Source organism: Salvia splendens, chromosome 15, assembly GCF_004379255.2.
Source record: "Salvia splendens isolate huo1 chromosome 15, SspV2, whole genome shotgun sequence".
NCBI lineage: Eukaryota > Viridiplantae > Streptophyta > Magnoliopsida > Lamiales > Lamiaceae > Salvia > Salvia splendens.
In genome coordinates, this window is record NC_056046.1 from 1,114,306 (window position 1) to 1,137,517 (window position 23,212).

The window sequence follows — 23,212 nt, forward strand, 5'->3', positions numbered from 1 at the left end:
CGTCGACAGAATTTGTACACTCCGTACATCCCCCGGTGACATAATTTGTACATTCCGTTGACATCGACCCCCGGTGACATAATTTGTACAGTCCGTTGACATCGACCCCTGTTGACATAATTTGTACACTCCGGTGACATAATTTGTACAGTCCGTTGACATAGTTTGTAGTTTGTATCAAAGATAGAGAGTTTGCATTTGATCACACCTCTAGAGAGAGAAATATATTTATATTTAAATTACTATAAGTAGTATACATAGTTATAATTGAGTTGATTTTGATTTATTCCACTACCTAAGATATTGTTATTTATGACTGAGTTCTATTTCTTTTTTTATGATTCTCAAAATATTATGTTTATGAATATTATCATGCATTATTGAAATTAGTATTGATAAAAGTGAATTTATTATTTGTGAAAAATATGATTTTTGTATTTGTTTGCTCATGTCTTCTTAATTCTAAAAAACATGTTTTAAATCATGAACTAAAAAATTCTATTAATTCTATATATCTTCCTAAACCATGAATTCTATTAATTTGTTGTACTTTAAAATGTTGATTTTTTTTGTAGTACATTTAATTTAACTTGAATGGTGGTAATAGTCTATAAATCATGCATATACCTGTTAGATTTTAATATAGATGTAAGATTTCAATTTTTGAGAGATTTCAAATTGGATTCTCCAACAGAGAAGAAATAGAAAAAAAGATATTATATTGATAATAATTCAACATACTATGGTGGAGCAATGGAAATTGTGATGATTTTTTTTCCTTTTAATAAATTGCGGTGTTAAATTAATCGAGAGGACATAACAGAATGACATTTTAATAGCCTTCTCATTTACTTCTATTTTTTCCTTTTTTTCTTTTTTCTTTTGGACCACTTTTTTAATTAGTATTTGGGTTAGCTTGGATAAAATGATGTGCGCTCGAATTAACTCACATAATTTTGTGGACGTGAGCGGCTGGCCGGTGTCGCCCGCGACGCCTCGGGCGGCCACAGAGAATGGAAAGAAGGATAGAAGAGGCAATTAAAAAAAATCAAGGGAGAGAAACATGGATTAACTTAAATTTTTTATTTAAATAACTAGGTAGAATATAGTTTTTTTATTAAAACTATTGAGCTATTTATTTTTTCAAATTATATAATTTATTCCTCTTTAATTCGTAGTCGCACATTTTCCTTTACTTGCATATCTTATTCTAACTAACACGTACTATTTGATCTTTAGTCGCACATCTTCTATTTATCGTTTATTTTATTTTATTTTGCTCCACTCATATCAAATTAAAATTGTGTAGCATCATTTGTCGAATATGAAATATTTCATTTAGAAGGGGTTTAGAGAAGTACTACATTTTTCTTTTTGTTATTGTTTATAGTACATTTTTCTTTTTGTTATTGTTTAACACATATTCTTAATTATAAACATCATTATATTTTTTATGATCTTTTTTTAATCTACTTACCTAAGAATTTATCTTTAATATTTAAAAATTTTATGTCCCGTGCATAGCACGGGTGATAACACTAGTCTGTCCTAATTTTTGGCTTTGGCTATGAATTAAACAATAGATGCAAGTGTTATCAATTATCATAGTACTTAGCTGTCTTCAAGTTTGACTCTGGTTATAAATTAAACAACTTACTAACTGTTTACAATATTAACTAGTTACATAATTTATGATTTACTACTACTACTACTATATAACAGTTGACTTTCTATTTAGATATAGGTTTGTTTTATTTGATCATCAAACCACCATAAGGCCATCCAGAGTGGCGCCGCAGTGAATTCAGCCTCATTTTCGGATCAACGGCAGCAGACTTTAAAAAAAAAGTCATTTATATAATTAAAAATCGTTTTTTTTTTGTAAAATTAAGAGTAATAAATTTCACTTGAACCCCAACTAATTGGTGAAAGAATGAACTTTCTTTTTTTTATTTTTTGGCATAAATTATTTTTCTTATAGCTACATTCTACACAGCGTGACTTATAAAGCTTTAGCGTTGTGGGATGATCATGATCTTATCACACTCGTAGGTAAAAAAATTTAATTTTTAATTGAAACCAAAGTACATTTCACATACTAATAGGTTATCATATTTTAATACTATTTTGTTATCATGCAATAATATTTTATTATCATGTAATCAACAACTTCAAAATCCATGAATTAGACAATTGATTATCGATCACATAGTAATAATTTAGAAATTTAAATTATGTCATTTTTCGATATTTAATACCACTACATGGCCAACTTGGGAAGAAGATGAGCCAATTACTAATTGTCTAACTCTATATATATGTAAACAGCCAAAAATCTGGTATTGTGCAGACATGATGAAGGCCATTCAAGTCCTACGCTGGTGTCGAGAGAAGTTCCAATACTACGTCGTTTTCACCACCTCCATCTTCTTCATCTTAGGTATACTATTACAAAACGACCTTGCAAAATTAATCGACTCATTTTTTTTTTTATTTTTGTCATGCATATTTACTGTGTTGTGCTACACAAACGATGCAGGACTCGTATTTAGCTACAAGCTAGTGGAGAAGACATTTCTCGACATCCTGTTGACACGTGTTGCCGCCGCGTGGGGCATGAAGGATAAAAACGGAGAGGATCACTATGACTATGACTATGACTATGGCTATGGCTACAACTATGATCTCCGAACAGTTGTCATAATCGTCAATTTGCATGAAGGAACGGCCGCAATTCTCGTACCGTTGTTCGTTTATGCAGCCGACGTTATTCATATCGGCCGCTTCAAGATGGTGGCTTTCTCGGCCACAGTGTGCATCGCTGTGAGTAGCCGAAATTATAATTGTTACAGACTTCAGTGTCCCATATTAAGGCAACTGATATGAAAATCTTAAAACAAATAAAAATATGTTTTAAATTTATTTACTTATTAAAAGGGAATTTTAAAAATATTATAGATAATCTTTTGTCATACTACTATAAATTTATTAATTATGAAAATAAAAAGGAATGTTTTTTTTCTGAATCTCTCGTTCAAGGAAATAAGAAGCATGATTTATTATGTAGTTATAAAAAGGTCTTAGAAAACATTGTTATTCCAAATCACAAAGGACATGCTCATATTCAATATATGGAAAATATTTTGATTGGAATTTTTTTATATTATACTCCTACAAAAAGTCGATATTGATACTGATCAGGCAGGCTCTCTCTTTTTATTAGCTAAACTTTTGGGGTGAGTTATTTTCTTTATTACTTCATCCATCTCATTTTAAATGAAGTATTTCTTATTCAACACACGTATAGTGTTATTTTCTGAGTTAAGTGAGCACAGTCAGAAAAGGTAGTTATATTAATAACCAAAAAAGAAAATATATCGTTTAGAATGGGACAGAGGGATTATCGTGCAATTTTGGCAGGGGCTGATGCTCAACAAACGGGCGGCCCGTGATGATGACACGCTCAACATACGGTTATTCTACCTAGCACTGGGGCTAATGGCTCTGGCACAGGCGGCACAGAGAGTCAACCTGGAAGGGTTTCTCGACGATCAACTCAGGCCGATGGATCTTGATAACGATCAGAGAAAAAGACGAAGCAAACTCTGGTGGACTATGGTCTCCTTCGCGGTGGCCATCTTTGCCGGGTTCGGACCTTTACCGCGGCTCCACGACTTCGAGAAACTTGCATTGGTATTAATCTCTGTGATGGGGTTTTGCTTCTTTGTATTCTTGTTGGGTTTCAAACGCTACAACTTCGTCCCCGAAATCGAAAACCCGTTTAAGGATGTCGGGATCGTCCTCCGCAGAGCCATCTCTAATAGAAATGTCGAGTGTCCGCAAACTCAAGAGCCTCACGTTCCATGCTTAAGGTACTAATTTCACATTTTCAATTAATCAATTGAAATGAAAAACAATAACAATGTACAATCATGTGGTGTTACAAATTTAGGGGCGTTAGTTGGGCCGATTATCGAATTTTGTGTCAGCCATATTCATATTGTGGACTAATCGGGTTGGAATTTTGTCACGTTAAAACTTTTTTACCCTGATTCAAAATGTTCAGATTTTGTGCTAATCAGGGCTAAAAACTAATGATAAAAATTGACATTTGTATTCTTCATTTGTAATGTCCCTATATATTTATAACATTCAAAAAAATTACTTTTGTAACTTACACCGAGTCATAAAATTCAATGACCAAAATATTTTTTTAAAAAAGTCCAAAGGAAATGCATGATCTCTTCAATGCTGAATGAGAAAAATTACAACTGTTTACTTGAATCGTATTTCATTTTTAGTCGTTCCAGTGTAGTTGAGTTATTTTTCTCTATGGCTTAAATCAACATATTCAATCTGATCTCTCCTTTTATTTATGTCTTTCTACTTAACTCATTAAACACCGAAGAAACGCTTATTATAACTATGTTGGGACAATGTTAGATCTTCTCTGGTTGCGGATTAATCGGATTGATTCTATAAATTTCACATGACACAGGTGGTTAGACAAAGCAACGGCAGAAGGCAGTTGCAGTGGTGAACAAGTGAGAGGAGTGAAGCTTCTTCTCAAGATGATTCCATTGTGGTGTTGTTTCCTCACTTTCAGCCTTGTTTCCGCTTCTGGAAGCACCTTCTTCTTCATGGAGGCCATAGAAGTTACTAACGACCACAATTACATAAATGTCATTCTCCTATTCTCCAACCTGTCGAGGCTCACGCAGTACGTGGTCTCTTACGCGTCCAGCTTCTTAATTGGGAAAATCGGGGAGAGGAAAAAATGCAACCGTCGGAAGATGGAGCTGGTGCGAATCGGCATTGGGATGACCTGTTGTGTGCTGTGCTGTGTCACCGCTTCTGCCACTGCGAAACGCAGGCAGGACATCGGTGAGGACGACTACAGCGACAACGCCATGAGCCCATACTGGCTAACTCCGCAGTTCTTTTTACTAGGACTTATGTGGGGGCTCTCCGAAGACGGGTTCGAATCGTTCTACCAATCTCAGGTTTGTGAAAGCTTTTGCTTTTACAAAATTGTCATTTAAATCATATGCTTTAATTTACGTCCATAAAAAATAGTCTCAACATTCCATTCCATTCCATTCCATTTTAGCCTGTTAACAAAATTAGTCTATTTTTATCCATGAAAACTTTGTCACCACTTTATCTATTTCTTACAATTTACCAATTATGCGTCAAAACTCGTATAACAACTATTGCATGAGACTAATTTTTTAGCGTTTGTGTGGTGCTTATTTAATGAGACGACAACTTAAACTAGACCCCAATTTGCTTCAATGTACCGTCGATTTCCCCAAAAAATTAGTTTCGTGGGACATTTGTGGACGGTAGTAAAGTTGACCAGAAGTCAACTAAAGTTAAAATTGTAGTATTCTTTAATAATTTTTTCTTTAAAAAGATGATCAATAATGGTTCTCACTTCATCGTCTCAGGTTTCTGAAAACTTGTCGAAATATGGAGTGGCGTTCGTGGAACTTGCGAATGGAGTTGGCATATTTGTGAGCGTACTTTGCATTCTCGTCTTCAGAAGTCCGCCTTTCGAATGGTTCCACAAAGGGCTATATTACAGTAACCTCAATAGGTATTATATCTTCTTAGCAGTTTTGAGTGTTGTGAACCTTATGGTGTACTGCTGGGTTGCATATTCGTACGGAGTCGGAGACGAAAAGGCGGATCAGGTTAGTAAGGGGCAGCCCGCGGATACTCGGACTCACCCAGAGGAGGCAGAGCCAGGAAATATCGAGGGGGGCGGAGCATATGGAGATCATATGAAAACTTGGGCAGAGATTTTGAAGGAAGGAATAGCAAATTAAAAGAAATAAATTTTATAAGTTATATGTGTGTGGAAAATTTGAGGGGGCATTTATTTAAAGCATAAGATTGTAGTACTACTACTTAGTACTAAAGATATGTAGTTGATGGATATTAATATAGTGTAAAATGATGTAAAATAGACATGTTGTAGTACTATCTTATGAGTTGCATGTTATAAATGTACCACCTTCTTACACAACTTTTACATATTTTGTCCTCTTTTAATTTAGGGTAAATAGTCATTTAAATCACTAAGTTTGGTCAAAATCTGGTCTATCCCACAAAGTTTGAAATCTGCTAATTAAATCATGAAGTTTTAATTTTTCTAGTTTATCCACGAGTCGAATTTTAGGTGGAATTTTTATTGACGTGGATTGAGATTTAAATCACGAAAAGATGCGTGTATAATCCAAAGTGTAATCACAAGGAGTTTGATCTTAAAGTTGGATTAGGATTTCAAGATGGATATCAATGTAGAGATGCAAAAAAATCCACCTAAAATTCAACCTATGAGATAAACCAGATTTTGACCAAGCTTGATGACTTAATCGGCTATTTACCCTTTAATTTTTTATGGAATTGAATCACTTTGACAGTGCAATAGTCTTCTTTTACTTTACTAGGGCAATTTTTATACTAATGTTTTATGGATTAGGACATCTCATGGGTAAAGATCAAGTGTAATGGGATGAATGAGGTACTTGTCATGGCTGGGGTGACTTCGATGGCGTATGATGGCACGCCTTTGCTCATCAACGTCACGGGTTGCTGCATCGATCACACCAAAGTAAGTGGATGCTCGTGGCTCCAATGATCAATCATATCTCTCTCGTCCTCTTCCATCTCTATATTTTTCTCTCTCTCACTCATTATATGTTAGTATTAACTAACTCCGGAAAATTTTTACTGACAAACTATCCCATCTTTCAAACATTTTATAACACACAAAGCATTTCACTCAAAGAATCTTCTTTTTCTTTGCTACTGTCTCTCTCTTTTTCATGTAATTATCTTTTAGTGATGAGTCTAATTATATTCTCAATTAACATATTATTTTTGAGTATATAGCTGTTATATCTAATACAGTATGGAAAAAGAATGTAAAACAATCACAACGTAATCAAACAATCACTTTGCTTTTCTAGCATCTTTGTCTTTTGTTTTTCTCTATAACTTTGTTTTGCCTTTTGCTTTTCTAACATCTTTGTCTTTTGTTTCTCTCTTTAATTAGTTATTCTCACAGTCTGTATTGTCTTTTGCTCTTCTCTTTGGATTCGGCTCAAAGATTGTTTGGCATTTCTTACTTCAATGAAAAGTCCTAGGTGTTGGATAAGGCATCATTGCTCATATTTTTTACACTCCCTCCATTTCCTAAAAATAGGAATTTTGGATTTTAATATAAAATTGGTAAAGTAAAAGAAAGGAAGTGAAAAAATTAGTAAAGCAAGAGAGATGAAGAGAAAAAATAGTGAATTAGTGTTAGATTTTACTGGATTGTGAGGTCCATTTCCTAAAATATGGAGTTTCTATTTTTAGGTAACAGATTAAAAAAGAAAGAATTTCTATTTTTTGAAAATGGAGGGAGGAATAAATTGTGGTATACTCCCTCCGTCCCAGATTGACCGGGCACGGATTTTAAGAAATGTAATGGAAAAGAGTTGAAAAAGTTAGTGAAATGTGGATCCTACTTTTATATATTAATTTTATAATAAAATTTGAGTAAAAATGAGTTAGTGGAATATGAGGTCCACTACAAAAAATGGTAAAAAAGTGAAATGGGACAAACTATGTGTGAATGACCGAAATGGAAAAATGGGACAAACTATGTGGGACGGAGGGAGTATTTTTTAGGCAAACAATCATATGAATAGCTTGTATTATGGAGTACTTGCTATATAATGTATATTAATACTCCTGGATTTGATAAAATAAATATTCATTTCAACTAATGTTTAACCAGAAAAGCACAAGCCGTCCACTATCACATGCATCAGCAAGAGGAATGTTTAAGAGGTAAACAGATAATTTCTCTCCACCGATGGCCTTCATATATCCATTTCTGATCATTTCTCTACCGCAGTCATAGTAAGTGCATGCAAAATCTCAATCTTTTATTCAACTTCTGCAAAAACAGGCCCGCTTTATTGGGCTTGAATTAGGCCCATTTAAATGGAGCTTTAGGCATAGATATGCTAACTTACATAGTAAACAGGCCCAATGCTTAGCTCTTTTCATTTTATGGAAAAATAACTACAAGTCAGTTAATTTGGTTTATTATATGGTTAATTGTGTAGTCCTAAAATAATAAAGAAACCTCATTTTTACTTCGTATGTATTTGAAGAAATAGAAAGAGAGAGGTGATAATTGAGATGATAGAAAAATAAAGAAAAATACGAGAAGAAAGGAAACTGATGTTTCATATACTATTCGCAGCTTTATAATTGGATTTCGAAACTTTAAGAGAGATTGTTATTATATTGAATTTTAATGTTATATTTATTTCTTTGTGTGGAGCATGGTTACTTTTGTGAGTGGTCGAAAGTTGGGAAAAGAAGAATAGTAGTGTGAATGAACTTGGATTCATAATTATGATGTTTATCCGACATTGAAGCTTTTATAAAACATTATAATGTTGTCTTTGAAAGGACAAATGTAATACCACTACAATTCGGGACAAAAATAGAAATCAAATAAATATTTTATTTTTGGCATGATAATCTAAGACTTTGCAATGCAATGGCGTATAGCAAAGCATCCATTTAAATATGTGGATGTCACATGTCACTTGTTTGGTTTTAATAATTCCACTTTCTATTTGACTATTCCTTGTACTTGTAAAATAAATAGATTAGTAAAGTGTGAATTAAAAAGAATAGTAATTTGGGCACATGACTAAAGAAACAAAACTTGTAGAGATTGGATACATTAACATAAATTGTTACTACCGTTAAAAGTCTATGATAGTCCATTTAAACAAAGAATATAACTAAACCTCAATCATTTGAGTTGGAATAGAGTTATCAGACAACCTAACCAACCCCACACAGATTGGCCAGTGTCCTATTGGGAGATTGTGTAATATAGTTAGTAGAGTTTATAAATTTGAGATACTACAATTATAAAATTATTATTGGTCAGCCAAAAAATTAGTATATCGGAATTCAAAAATGTTAGGACTAAGATCACCGAAATTAATTAGAGACTAATTGATTTCATAGTTTTCTCATTGTCATTATTGATTTGGACGTTATCCACTCAAAAGCAAAGAAGAATATTAAACCCTAGTCAATTCGGCTCACATCAGTTTAAGAAGTTGCTAATTCGAATATACTAATTTAAATGGGATGAACTATTCAAAGAAAAGTTTGCCAGAAATATTTGTGCTGTAAATTCATAATAATAATAATAATAATAAGGATTAATTTATCTAGTCTACCAAACATCTTATAATAAAAAAATATACTATTTTCATCAATCACCAATTATAAAGGAAACAATGAAATAATTAGATCGCTAATTATTACACAATAAAACCTTACTAATCTGCCATGAATCCTTGAATAAAAAAGCTCAAACTCAAACCCCACAAAACTACCAAAGAGGGGCCCTTTGTGTTTCTGTGTGTGAATTGTCAAATCTCAAAGTAACTGAATAATACTACTCTCTTTCCTCTTTTCAATCCGCTTCATGATTTCAGGGTCTTTTCCCAATCCCTGTGCCTTTTGCTGCTCTTGATTCTCCTCCTTCTCCAATAATGGTCCACAATTTCTAGGTAAAAGTAAAACCAGCTGGAAATTGCTGCGAAATTTTGTTTCTTCTGTTTAATTTTTTCTGCCCTTAATTTAATCAAATGTGGGGTTTCTCATTTCTGTGGTTTTAAGCTTTTGCTGTGTATCTCTGTTTGACCGTTTGGATGCAATTCACTGCAATTAAGGTAAAATTGTATGGTTTTTCTCTTTGATTGTTGAGGAATTTTGGATCTCTTTGTGGTTTTGAATTCTATTTATTGTGTTAGCAACCTCAGTAAGGGAATTTTGCACCATATTTAATGCTGAATTCACATATTTTTGCACTTTCTGCAAATGGTCCCTTTTAAACCCAAAGTGGCGAATTAATATTGAGAGAGACCTTTCATTGTTCATCAACTGGTACACATTTAATGCTATTAATACCAGAATTTTAGATGAGTAGAATTTATGAGTTTTAGGACTTGTAGGAGTCAATGCTTTGTTTGTGGAAGAGAAGCACTTTGTGAAAAGTTCATTTCATCAAGAGAAAGAAGTCAGCTTTCTTTTTATTCTCTTTCCTCAGTTTCTCTTTTTGTTCTTGTTGAATTCACCTTTTTGTACATGGATTTGTGAAGACAAGGAATTTTGTAGCAGTACTTGATATATGAGCTTTTGGTAGAACTTGTGTTAAAGGAAAGATGAATTTTATGGTGATTGAAGCTACTGTTTATTAGGATTCTTGCTCTGTATTTGATCTATAGTTTCCTTTTGTGTCGAATTTGTATGCTCGGATGAAACTTGAGTGAAGGAAAAGAGACGATTTTTCTGAAAATCGAAGCTACTATTGCTCTATGTTTGATCTATAGATTCTCCTCTTACTTTGGATTTGTGTGTTTGAAAAAAAAAGGAATAAGTGAAGACGTTGAACAATTAGTGTGGTAATGCAAAGTTCAAGAATTTCCCTTCTAATGTAGCATTGATATGATCTTGGAAAAATTGCAGTGGCTGTTATACGTTTCGAGGGCGAAGGGCTATGGAAGACGACGTATTTTCTGGCCTTGCCAACGGCCAACAGATCGAGAGCAAGGTCGTTCAAACGTTCCAGAAAGGTTTTGTGCAAGTGCAGAACATTCTGGACCAGAACAGGGTGTTGATCAGTGAGATCAACCAGAATCACGAGTCGAAGATCCCGGATAACCTGTCGCGGAACGTGGGGCTGATCCGGGAGCTCAACAACAACATCAGGAGGGTGGTCGATCTGTACAACGATCTGTCCAATTCCTTCGCCAAATCCACGGAGGCCTCCTCGGAGAGCGAGTCGGCCGGGGTGACGAAATCTGATGGAAGAGGTGGGCAGAAGAGAGTAAGGTCTGGTAATTGAGAATGTCTGGGATTTTTTTATATCTAATTCTTGAGGTGATACGAATATAATCTGGTTAGTGTAACTTTATTTCTTGGGAATTCTTGATCTTTAGCTAGAATGGGCATTTTTCTTGGGATAAAAGGACTGGATACATATAGCTACCTATCTATCATGGTAGTTGGTGTAAATCTTGCAATTGTAATATCATCATGAACATTAGCAGATTATACATTTCCAAAGCAAAAATCTTTCACAATCTTTTTCCATCTTTGGAACTTTTTGCTATTTGGTGGAAATGTTGTTCATCTACACACAATGAAACACACACATTATAACCAAATGAAATGAAATTTTGATATTTTTCTATTACCAAAAGAAAGCAAGAATATATTAGTAGCATCTCCATTCAAACGTACCAAACTATACTAGTACGTATATGTTTAGATAAGGGTTGACAATCGAATAACTGAGTCAAGAGTTGATGCAGCAGAATTAGAGCGAAAAAATAATTAATAAGAGCAAATTGATATATATATATATATATATATTTGTAGGATTTCAATTTATAAAAGATCATATATTTTCCGCCAAATAAGATATTCGAGTGTCATAGATATAGCATTACCCTAATACCTCGTGCCAAACGAGCTCCACCTGTAATTTTCTGGAATTAGAAAAGCAGAATCATACAGTAGATTATTTATATTGTATCGTGAATATATATTTTTTTGGCATTAATTGAATAAAATAATAATAAAATAATGAACTAATTACTTTTCATCTTACAAAAAGTTCTAGCAAATTTAACAACGCTTCGGGTTAGGCTTCGAACCGACCCGCCCGACCCGATCCGGATTCAAATAATCCATTATTTTCCCCCAAATAGAATCGAACCCTAATCCTGATTGATTAACACAGAAATGAACGCCGGCAAAATCCCAATTCCCCGCCAAAAGAGAAAAGTAAATACAAGCAGTAAAATTTAAAAGGTGAATGTGACTGATCAACAGCCGCCGCATGGACGCCGTCGTCAACTCAGCACTAGAAGAGATATGCTGCGGAGCGGCGGAGGGGCTCCATCTCAGCGACCTGTGGGCAGAAATCGGCCCAACTCTCGCTGCCCGGGGTCTCCCAATCTGCCCGAAAGTGAAGCGGGTAGTGTTGGAGAATCTGGCGGAGATACCGGAGCTGAAGCTTGTGGCGCGCGACGGCGCTTCGTCCATGCTTGCGGAGGCCTTAATTCAATACACGGTTGAAGAGTGTGAGGCGATGGATGTCAAAATCGTGGCGCCTGAAGCTATGAGGCGAAGCTTTCTCGGACTATACGACGTTGGGATGCCGGAATCTTCATCGTCGTCATCGGCTGATATTCAACGCTTAATTCTCGAACGCCTTGCTGTAGCTCGGTGAGCTTCAGTTTATCGAAATTGGATAATGCTTTTGATCATGTAGTTTGTTTTGATTTTGCTGGTTTGCTGAGCAGCATAACTATGAGTCGGAGATATTGAATTCTACTATATTTTAGTTTTGTGTTTTTTGATTAGTTTGAAATAGCTAAAGATGTTAATATCCATTATTATTATGCACAGGAACAATGGGATTGCTCAGAATGATCTCACCAAGGAATTAAATATTGCTGCTAACAACTTATCCTACCAATTTAAGACACTTGAAACCAGAGGATTGATGGCAAAGCAGCCGTCTGTTATTAGGAAGAATGGTAATATTGCGTCCACGAATATGCTCTATCTTGCCCGTTATGCTAGGCATTTCGGTTCTCAGCAGAGGCTTGAAATCACTAGGACAGATCGGATGTTTATGGATGGGGAGGGTGCAGATGGCCATACTGGAACTAATGATGGAGTGGTTAACGGAATTGTGGCCGAGGATGTATCTGTCAAAGATTTTATACCAGCATTGAAAACCATCTGCGATAAACTTGAGAAAGCTGAGGGCAAGGTCTGCAATATATAGCGTCTAAATGCACAAACCTACTTCTCTGCATAATCTCATGCTTATTACATTTTATTACTGTTGTGCTGCTGGCAGGTCCTGGTAGTCTCAGATATAAAAAAAGGCCTTGGTTATCGGGGTATTCATGGTCACAGAAGCTGGAGAAATGTAAGTTGTAAACTGTTTTCACTTTTCATTTGTGTCTTTATTTATTTTATTTTTTTTAGTAATAAATCTTATGATCATATCATTTTGAGTGCTCCTATATCTTACTGTCAGACTTGATTTATCTACAATTTATGGTTAGATATGTCACAGGTTGAAAGATGCTCGAGTTGTAGAAGAGTGTTGCACACTAATCAATAATAAGGTGCGTGACATGGACTTTTGATGTGTGCACATTCTGAATAAGTGAAGGACTGCTGGCTTCTAATTTTTACATCCATTTAACTACTTATAATATTCATTTAGGAGGTGGATTGTTTACGTCTACTTCGAAGTTTCTCAACATCACTTTTTGAGCCAAAGTCCCATGGACACGGACCTAAAAATACGGACACAGAACAACAATCACAAAATTTGGCAAAAAGAGGACTAGTTACTGAAGAACTTGTAGAGCTTCCCATCTTGCGTCAGATCTATGACATGATTGATGCTGCAGGATTAAAAGGATTGACCACTACAGAAGTAAGTGCAACTATCGTAGTGAAACATAAACAATGCAATTTACCTTTCGTTTACAAACTTTGTTTTTACATCTTAATCAGGTTCTTTCTTAAATTTCCTTGATCTTATTTCCATATTTGCTTGACTTAGTATGCCTTTATTCATCCTGTGGTTTAACTTTCTACTTCCCACAGCTTAATTGTTCACTCTACTAATTTAACTATTGTATTCAATAAAACATAATTTACATGGTTGAGATGACTTCAATATGCAGAGTTTCTTCCGCATCTTATTTAGATCACACATAATATCTAGACTATTGACACAGACAGGGATTGTCATGTGCTGCTATCCTTCATATTCTGGGTGTACTTAAAATTCACTGAACACTGCGTAGAAGGTGTAACTAAACTTGAGAATAGTTTGTAACATCAATAGAATTGTTCAAGTGTTCACTTCACAACAAATTATGTGACAGGTATGTGGAAGGCTTGGACTATGCTGTAAGGAGTACCACAAGCGATATTTTAAACCATTGATTTCTATGTTTGGCGTACATTCCTTAAAGGAAAGCCACAAAAAAAGCGAGGTCTACCGACTTTGGACAGCTGGTAACTTCAAACCAGAAGCATCGAACATGACCCCCATTGAAGGAGAAACAGTTCGTCAGCGGGTTAATGAATCTAAATCACTTGTCGTGGACCAGGACATTCTTAAGGACTCATCTCAGCCTGTGCAGATGCTAGATACTTCTATCTCTGTGGGGAATAATAGTGGAAATAATGAAAGTGGGAATGATGCAGCTCGCAAAACAGAAGCTTCCAACTGTACGACTGTAGATGAATGTTCCACTGGTCTGCTTGTTCTATGCAACACACAGAGTTCTGAGGTGGATCAATGCACTGGGGTCCTTGCCGAGGAACCATTGCAGGGAATTATATCGGTACCTAGTAACTACAATATGCCAGAAACAGACCATCTTGCTCTTGTAAAGTCTCCAAGGCGTCGATCACATCCAAGGTCTTCCAGTCCTGCATTTCGTGCATCCGGCTCAGGGAGGGAGCAGCATATACTCAAGATTTTGGAGGTCTATTCCCTAATCTGTCAAACTTACATTCCTGTTATGAGTAGTTGTTTTAATTGCCTAATCTTTGAAACTTTTATGTGTGAAGGAGGAAAAGTTCCTATTAAAACCTGAGCTCCACAGGCATCTTGAGAGTCTTGAGACAGAAAAGAACACAATGATGGATAGGAAGACCTTACAACGTATTCTTAACAAAATTCAGCGAGAAGGTAATTGTAAATGCATCCATGTGAGCGTCCCTGGCGTGACAAACTGTGGTCGTAGCAGGACAACAGAAGTTGTCCTCCATCCATCAGTGTTTAATGTCACATCTGAGTTATTGACTCAAATTCATGATAAGATGAGGCGTTTCGAACTCCAAGTGCGTAAGCAAGCAAATATACGGCAGAAGAAATTCCAATCAGTTCCCATATTGGACAATGTGCAGAGAATCCCCTGTAGCATGCAGGGTCAATCAGAGAATGCAGGGCTGATGCGTGCTAATGGATTTGTTCTGGCAAAAATGGTTAGGACAAGGCTTCTTCACACCTTTCTTTGGAGTTCGGTCTGTAGCTCCCCTGGTTGGGATCAAGCTTTATTCTTTAGTGACCATTCTCATGACTTAGAAATTCCACACAGATCTTGTAAGTTATTCGATTTAAATCTATCAATTAGGTCAATGCCACTTGAACTGTTCTTCCAAGTAGTTGGATCTGCTGAAAAGCTAGAGGATGTGCTCGAGGAGTGCAAAAGCGGCTTGCTACTTTGTGATCTTCCTATTGGAAAGCAAAATTGCCTGATGGATACTCGAGCATCTAATCGCTTGTCGTATCTAGTTGAAATATTGCGGCGTTTGAAGGTAGGATGCACTATCTCTTTCAAACAATGTTTGTTAGATGTCAATCATCCGATTCTTATGTTTGTGTACCTTTATATTAACCTTTGTAAGTGATGGGTTTCCTGAGAATAGAGATAGTTTTTTAAAATAAATGATAGATCGATATGTGGGGCGTGTTCATCTGTCCCAGTTTATTATTCAGTTTTTCATCTTTTTAAGAAAATTAATGAAGTTTTAATAAGGACGTGGTGTATTCTAGTTAATGATTGAGCAGGGGAGAACCCCGAGTCAGCTTTGAGCTCATGCAGATGGAATGTGTCTTTGTTTATTTAACGCCTTCCCAAACTCTTGCCTCTGTTCAGTTAAATACTTTTGTACATGGATTTTATATCTCTAGCTAAAAAGAAGAGACTAAAGAGTTCAGAGAAATTTTGTAATTCCTATCTTCAGTGCTCTATTCTTTTAGACAATCCTATTACTTATTGTTTCTTTTCCTAACTCATTGGAATTAGGAACAAACTTTCTTGGAATCTTTTATGGCTTCATTTGTGATATAAGTTATTAATTGGAAGTGTGAATTGGGACTTTTGGGCAGTTGATTCGTCTAATGAGTAAGGGACATGCAGAGGATGGATCCAGCAGACTGCAAACTACTCTTACTTATGCATTGGAATTTAAGCCTTACCTTGAAGAGCCAACATCAACTGTTGCATCATCTGATCTTGCTTTTGCTGATCTGCGCCCTCAAATCAGACATGATTTTATCCTTTCGAGCAAAAAAGCAGTTGATGAGTACTGGGGTACTCTGGAGTATTGTTATGCTGCAGCTAAATCGAAGGCTGCATTACTCGCATTTCCAGGATCTGCAGTTAGCCAGGTGTCCTCTCAATAACAATTATTTTACTTGATTATTTCTTTTCATCAATTTCAATTATGATCAGTTTAAGAGGGTGTTAGGCTGAGCTTATAACCTCCTTAAAACAACTTACGGTATAAAATAAGCTTCAGTAACTTGTATAACTTTACCTTTTCGGAGTTAATGTTGATGTCTATAGGTTTCACTAGTTTCATTCTCATCTTGATTGGTTGAATATGAATCATATTCATCCTCGGAAGATGAATTCCCTTGTTTGAAGTTTTCACGGGCATGGCTGGAGCCATTATCTCAACATGAACAAAATACATGGATATTGAGTGGTTTGATATTGGGCATGTTAACTGAGTTCGTCTGTGTTTCATATTTATATAACTTGTTCAGATATTTCATCCGAAATCATGGGCATCTTCCCGGATCATAACAGCTGCCCAGCGAGCAGAACTTCTGAAGCGCGTAGCTCAAGATAGCGCCAAGAAGAAGCTTTCATTCAAGGACTGTGAGAAGATTGCTGAAGATTTCAATTTGACACTGGATCAGGTTGGTTCATTTGGGAAGTCATTAGTGTTCTGATTTTTTCCTTGACTTGATGCGATATAAAAGATAGTTCCCAAGCAAAGTAAGTATGCTGAGTTGAAGACTTAAAAAGATTCATGTTCAGTACTACCATAATTTCTTAAGCTCACTTTTATTTCGACTGGAATTACTCTCTGATAAAGTTTAGGTTATTATTTACACAAACAAATTAAACTGAGCGTCTCCACGAACTAATTGCAGGGTATTTACACAAGCTGATTTTCAGAATAAAATAATAACTTATAGATCTGTAATACTGCAGCTCCGGGTAACACTTGTTAGTTATGACATACATATAATCAGCTTATGTAATTGCAGGTGCTCCGTGTGTATGAGGGCAAGAGGCAGCGGTCTGCTACTAGATCTACGAGTACTGTGGATGCTGAAGGTGAAGAGCTTCAGAAAGTCAAAGGAAAACATATAATATCTCCACGGAAGAGGAGACGTATATCAGATAGAATTTCATTAAAGCTTGCAAATGTTCATTCTGGACTGAAGGCATCTAATTCGTTATTAGATCTAAATAACCAGCCTACCATAGAACAATGTTCTTCGACAATTGCTGCTGAAGATGATGATTGCCCGTCTAAGAGAAGTTCTGAAGGTGATGATAGAGAGCGTTTGGGGGTGGAAGGGTTGAGTGAAGAAGATAAGGAGATCTATTCTTTCAAGCAAGCACTATCAAGGTTGAACCCAACACGCCATAAAAAGTTTTTTTGGTCAGAAGAGGCTGAGAGGTAATACTATCATATATGTTCGTAAAGTTTATATATCAATAGCAGCTAGCAGCTACTAATAAGCGATAGTTAGTATCTCAATTTCTGTTTTGTTTAATTTCTATTTAATTATTAAGATGTGACTACCATATGTGAATTGCTTATCAGTATGCTGATTCATGCTTCACCCTATCCAATATAATTTCTTAAGTCTGGAGCCTGTTGACATTTTTCTCACAGGCAATTAGTGATTGAATATGCTACACACCGAGCTGCTCGGGGAGCAAATTTTCACCGTACAGATTGGGTGTCAATTATAAATCTTCCAGCACCTCCTGATGCGTGCAAAAGAAGAATGGCATTGCTAAATAGTTTTATCCCTTTCAGAGAGGCAGTTATGAAACTATGCACTACTCTTTCAGAACAATATGCAAAATACCTTGAGAAGTTCCAGGACAAGTTGTTGATACATTCAGATTCTAAAGAGATGATTCGGGGTCCTTCATCCAAAGAAGCTGCCATGCTTGAGAAATGGGCTAATTTTGATGAGGATATTATTAAGGTTGCATTGGATGATGTCTTAAGATGCAAAAGATTGGTTAAGCTGAATGCTTCTCGAGAAACATTCCCAGAACAGGAAATGAGCGAGGATGATGTAAGTTTTATATCTCTCATGCTTTAAGAAATAGTTTTTGGAAAATACGCTTTCACACTAAATAATTTACTCAAGTGGACATAATTGATGCATATGTCCTACATATTACAATTATGCAGATAAACCTTTGTCTGTATCACTGTATGTCCAGCTTAGTTGTGGAAGCATTGTCTGGTTTTGACTTTTGCATAACTTTTCCTTACTGGCCTGTGCAATATTGTGTTGCTGTTTGATTTTGATCTGCTTCTCATGGTTAGGACATTGAGGATTGTAGCCAGAGTAATGCTTCTGGCCAATTATCAAGCAGCCAACGTCTTAGAAAACATTTGCATATAATTAAAGGTGCAAAAATTTTGAGGCAGATGCATGAATCCGTTGCAGTTGCAAATGCTGTGGAGCTATTTAAGCTGATATTTCTAAGCAAATCGAAAGCTCCAGAAGCAGCAGCTTTGCTGGCCAAAACACTACGTCGCTATTCTGAGCACGACCTCTGTGCTGCTTTTAATTACTTGAGAGAGAAAAAAATTATGGTAAGTAGAGTTTATGTAATTCTCATAGTAGTTACCCGGCACCATATGGATGAATGTTATGAGTTATGATTTAGAGTTGTGATGCCTCTATTGTCATAGAAGGCAATGGTGGGAATAAGTTCAGTGACTATAATTCAATAATGTGAGTGAGAGAGGGTCCCATATTTAGTTATGCTAGCTCATTAAGCTATTATATTGTGGACATATTCATTGGCTTTAATACTCAATACTTGTTTGCTCTCTGATAATGAACTATATAGCGGTTCTCTAGCTGTCACTGGTCTGTTTCATCCTGATCTGTATTTGGCTACGAAATAAAGCGGTCTTTTATCTCCCTTATGCAGGTTGGTGGTGGCAATGGTCAATTTGAATTATCACAGAACTTCCTGCATAGTATCACGTCATCTGAATTTCCCACTGATACTGGAAGCAGAGCTGCCAAACTTGCTATCTGGCTTCATGAGAGAGAGAATGATTTAGTTGAAGAGGGTATTGAAGTTCCATCTGATCTCCAGTGTGGTGAAGTTTTCTCTTTATGCGCTTTACTATCTTCAGGTGAACTGTCAATTACTCCAATGCTACCCAATGAAGGGGTTGGAGAGGCAGAAGATATTAGAGCTTCTAAACATAAAAGCGATAGTGCCGAGCCTGATGGCGAATCACCAAAAAAATTAAGAAAAATGTTTCCCGGGGATAGTGAGTTAACTTCTCGGAGAGAAAAAGGTTTTCCCAGACTAAAGTTGTGCTTTCACCGAGAAACAGTTCCAAGATTAATGACTATCGACTCGTTCAGAAAGGTTAACATGCATCCCACCCCATTTCTTGGTGGAAAAGATCAAAGCAATACTTCATCTGGTTTGGATGTTACCACAAGTTTGTTTCCTTCTGACATTGCTGATCATGCAAGTGATATTATTGATCCCGGGAAGATAAATCATCACACGTTCCAGCTCAGTGAGTCTCCATGGGAAGCTATGGCAGGCTATGCGAAGCATCTACTTTCTTCATGTTCTTATGAAGTAAATGGTTCGTTGCTTCAATCCGACTTATTCAGAACACTCTATTCAGCCATTCAGAAGTCTGGTGACAATGGTTTGAGCATGAAAGAGATCCACAAACTTCTGAACATCAAGGGTATGTACTTTTACTCTTGGATACTTTCCAGAGATTGGTATTTCATTTACATTTTTACCCTTTATTGTAAAATTTCCATTAAACTGAAACCATCATTATCCTTTCCAGACAACAAAATATTGGAAGTTACAATTGAGGTGCTTGAAGCATTTGGGCGAGCGTTAAAGGTTTGCTTTTCTTGCCCATTCATTATCCTAAAAGATTTTGCTTTCGAAGCTCCTTTCTGCAGGTTTTCTGTCTCATATTCATCTGAGAGTGGAAGGGCATCACTCTTGATTTTGACACTTAATCGCATTGCATCTCAAATGCAGGTCAATGCTTACAATTCAGTTCACGTGGTTGATTCTCTATATCGATCCAAATATTTCTTGACCAATATAGATGATCGCGTTGCTCATCATCTCAAATCAGAAAGGAAAACCAAGGATGGGCCTACGCCTCTTAATCTTGATGATCCCATGGAAGATTTGGGCCCTTCAGAGGGCACGATCAACACAAATGGCAATGAAGGACATAGGGTCACAATTTTAAATCGTCCTCATGATCTCACAAATCGTCCTTCAGAAATATTAGCAGGGACTAAGATTACAGGCCATCAACATTCTGAAGTTGCTTCAACCAAAGTGACTAGAGTAGAAAATCTTGAATGCTTTCGTATTCGTTCAAATCTCATAAGTAGACCCCTGTTGCCATGGGTGAATGGAGATGGTACTATAAATGAGCGTATATACCACAGGCTTCTTCGCCGTGTTCTTGGTATTGTCATGCTAAATCCAGGGATATTAGAGGTCTGCTATCTTTTTCGTTGAAGCTTATTATGTTAAATCTTCTCAATGCTTCATAATCATCTGTTGCATTCAAATCAACCAGCTTTTTATGATTTTTTTTTCTGTTCCCTTGGGAAGTAATTTGAGATGCAATTTTATATATTCTTCCTGTCTTTATGTACAGGATGAAATCATAAATCAGATGCAAGGTCTAAATCCTCAGGTATGCAACTTTCTTCTCTCTCAGCATAAGAAGAAAGCACATTACATCAAGAAAATAGATTTTGAAAGCTTTATAAACTAGAACTTTCAACTATTCATTCTTGTTCTCAACTCTAGCATCTACAAAATACAGTTTTCATCTCAATCACCATATTTCACAGCACTAGATCGTTTTTGTCTGCGGTTGAAAGGCTTTCGAGAAATAAAAGCCCTGCTGGAAATTCTAACTCTATTCACCTCATGATGTGATGTTGGTTTTACCAGTCACCCATAGTCTACGATCAAGATACAGATTCCTGAACTTCCATATATTTATTCTCGACTTCCTCAATTCGCTGCATTTCTCGTAATTTAATGCCTTCAATCACCAATAGTTTAAGATCAAGTTGCTCAGATTCCTAAACTGCCTTTCCTATAGAATGCAGCTTGCTCTAATCACTGTCGACTTTCATTAATTCACTTCATTTCTCCGTAATTTATTGCTAATGGCATAATTCAACGCCTTGCAGAGCTGCAGACAGCTGTTACAGATGATGATTCTGGATAACCACATAACTCCGCGAAAAATGCAGCAGATGACATCGTCTCAGCCTCCCTCCATTCTGGCCAATCTTCTTGGTGGTAAGTGCAAAAAACCGAAGTTGATATGTCGAGTCCATTTCTATGCAAATCCCTCGACCACAACCTTGCTCTAGAGCGATCGGGGTGACTGATTTGCATAGCACATGAACCGGATGGAGGCATTGTAGCCATGGAAGGTCGAAACAATGAGAATCTTGAACCCTCATGTTGTATAGTTAGAAAAATCCTGAACAGTTTTCTTGTATAGTTAGGAATGATATACCATGTAGAATTGTAGACTCTTGTTATTTTCAGTTTACTAATTCCATCATAATATTTTCAATCCAATCAATCATTTCAGATAATTATTAGACCTAAATTTCGGATAATACTTTAGATTTTGGTCGAAAAGTGATCATGTAGTTTGGCCAGGGCACTCGCAACACGTCTCGTTGCGGGCTCTATCTTGTCCCGGAGAGACGAGACCGCATCGAGACAACGTTACAGGCTCTGTCTCGTCCCCAGCCTGTCCCCATCCCGTCCCTTGTCACGCCGCGGAGGGAAGTCTCGTGAGACAACTCATCACGCGCGTTGGCGACGTGGCGAGCTCTGGTTCGTCCGTGACGCCCACTCGCCGGCCCGCGAGTGGGCGTCGTTTTTATCCGAAAAAATATTTTTTTTAAAAAAAAATCAGGAAAAAATAAAAAATTTTAAAAAATCCCAAAAAATATACTAGCCGTTTATAGCCGTTTTTTGCAAATTTTTATTTATTTTTTTAGCCCCCTATTACTTCTATAAATATCAAATCATTCCCACAAATTAATCCATCATAAAAAAACTCTCTATTCTCACTCAAACACTCTACATTCTTCATCTCAAAATATTATTCTTCTCCCAAATTTAATCCATTCATGGATCCATTTGAGCAAATGCGTTGAATAAAAAAATCAAACACCCTGAATTTTCAAGTATCGTAGGAATCCACAGACTAAAAGTTCGCCGGAGCTCTCTCCTAAATTCGAAATAAAATCCTTCACCTCCCCAAGTCTATCGCTGCAAATTTTTGTTGCCTCGAGCTTTGATCCCACGGAATAAGACGTCGCAATTGATGATATCTTCTTCTGCTTCTTTGAGTTTTGAGATTTTGAATTTAGAGAGAGTGAGCGGAAGATTTTAAATTATGTATTTTTTATTTTTTTAGGATTTTATTAATGTGGTTTTTTATTTTTTTAGAATTTTAAGTTGTAATTTTATTTTATTTAATGAAGTGTGTTTTTATTAATTGAATTTGTTGGAAATAAAAATAAAAAATGAAATTGAATGAATAGTTAAGGGATAAGATGGTTAAGAGATGAAGGGATGCATGTACTGTCTCTTAGTTAAGAGATGTGGTGAAAAGTACAGTGGGACCATGAATAGTGAAGAGATGAGACGGATAATAGACAGCGTTGCGGATGGCCGGGCGGTGGAATATTCTAGAAATTTGTGAACAAATATTAATTTAAAGATTTCAATTTGGATGGGGAGTGTATTTGTTTAATACAACGAGTTACACATATAGCTATTGTTTAATGACAAATTCAACTCATTTTATTGACACGTTTGAAAGAAATATTTGGACTTTTTCGAATGTCACTTCATTTTTTCGTTTTTACAATTTAAACAATAATTAAAAGAAAATACTTGTTCAAATCATTAATAATACTAGTATAAAATATCAGTACAATCATTTT

The 23,212-nt window shown here is 36.0% G+C and overlaps 3 protein-coding genes across 6 annotated transcripts; all 3 read left to right on the forward strand.

The window, feature by feature from the left end:
- Nucleotides 1-2,342: 2,342 nt before the first annotated feature.
- Nucleotides 2,343-5,874, forward strand: LOC121767936 (protein NRT1/ PTR FAMILY 5.7-like). Its single transcript, XM_042164264.1, has 5 exons — nucleotides 2,343-2,440; nucleotides 2,540-2,823; nucleotides 3,421-3,872; nucleotides 4,499-5,003; nucleotides 5,451-5,874. The coding sequence occupies exons 1-5, from the start codon at nucleotides 2,353-2,355 to the stop codon at nucleotides 5,829-5,831; spliced, it is 1,710 nt and encodes a 569-aa protein (XP_042020198.1). The 5' UTR covers nucleotides 2,343-2,352; the 3' UTR covers nucleotides 5,832-5,874.
- A 3,509-nt stretch (nucleotides 5,875-9,383) lies between these two features.
- LOC121769518 (protein ELF4-LIKE 4-like) lies at nucleotides 9,384-11,180 on the forward strand. 3 transcript variants are annotated; one of them, XM_042166349.1, is made up of 2 exons: nucleotides 9,384-9,605; nucleotides 10,564-11,180. In XM_042166349.1, exon 2 carries the CDS (start codon nucleotides 10,595-10,597, stop codon nucleotides 10,940-10,942), a length of 348 nt encoding a protein of 115 aa, XP_042022283.1. In that variant the 5' UTR covers nucleotides 9,384-9,605; nucleotides 10,564-10,594; the 3' UTR covers nucleotides 10,943-11,180. The 3 variants fall into 3 exon arrangements, with proteins under 3 accessions (XP_042022283.1, XP_042022284.1, XP_042022285.1); XM_042166350.1 differs by lacking the exon at nucleotides 9,384-9,605 and adding an exon at nucleotides 9,612-9,767; XM_042166351.1 differs by lacking the exon at nucleotides 9,384-9,605 and adding an exon at nucleotides 9,774-10,114.
- Nucleotides 11,181-11,840: 660 nt separating this feature from the next.
- Nucleotides 11,841-21,827, forward strand: LOC121768430. 2 transcript variants are annotated; one of them, XM_042164937.1, is made up of 17 exons: nucleotides 11,841-12,330; nucleotides 12,514-12,883; nucleotides 12,974-13,045; nucleotides 13,185-13,247; nucleotides 13,349-13,564; nucleotides 14,022-14,630; nucleotides 14,716-15,465; nucleotides 16,040-16,321; nucleotides 16,703-16,858; nucleotides 17,213-17,631; nucleotides 17,851-18,265; nucleotides 18,523-18,795; nucleotides 19,140-19,929; nucleotides 20,038-20,096; nucleotides 20,241-20,717; nucleotides 20,881-20,919; nucleotides 21,428-21,827. In XM_042164937.1, exons 1-17 carry the CDS (start codon nucleotides 11,942-11,944, stop codon nucleotides 21,611-21,613), a joined length of 5,565 nt encoding a protein of 1,854 aa, XP_042020871.1. In that variant the 5' UTR covers nucleotides 11,841-11,941; the 3' UTR covers nucleotides 21,614-21,827. The 2 variants fall into 2 exon arrangements, with proteins under 2 accessions (XP_042020871.1, XP_042020872.1); XM_042164938.1 differs by lacking the exon at nucleotides 11,841-12,330 and having other exon boundaries at nucleotides 12,744-12,883; nucleotides 13,196-13,247.
- The last annotated feature ends 1,385 nt before the right edge of the window (nucleotides 21,828-23,212 follow it).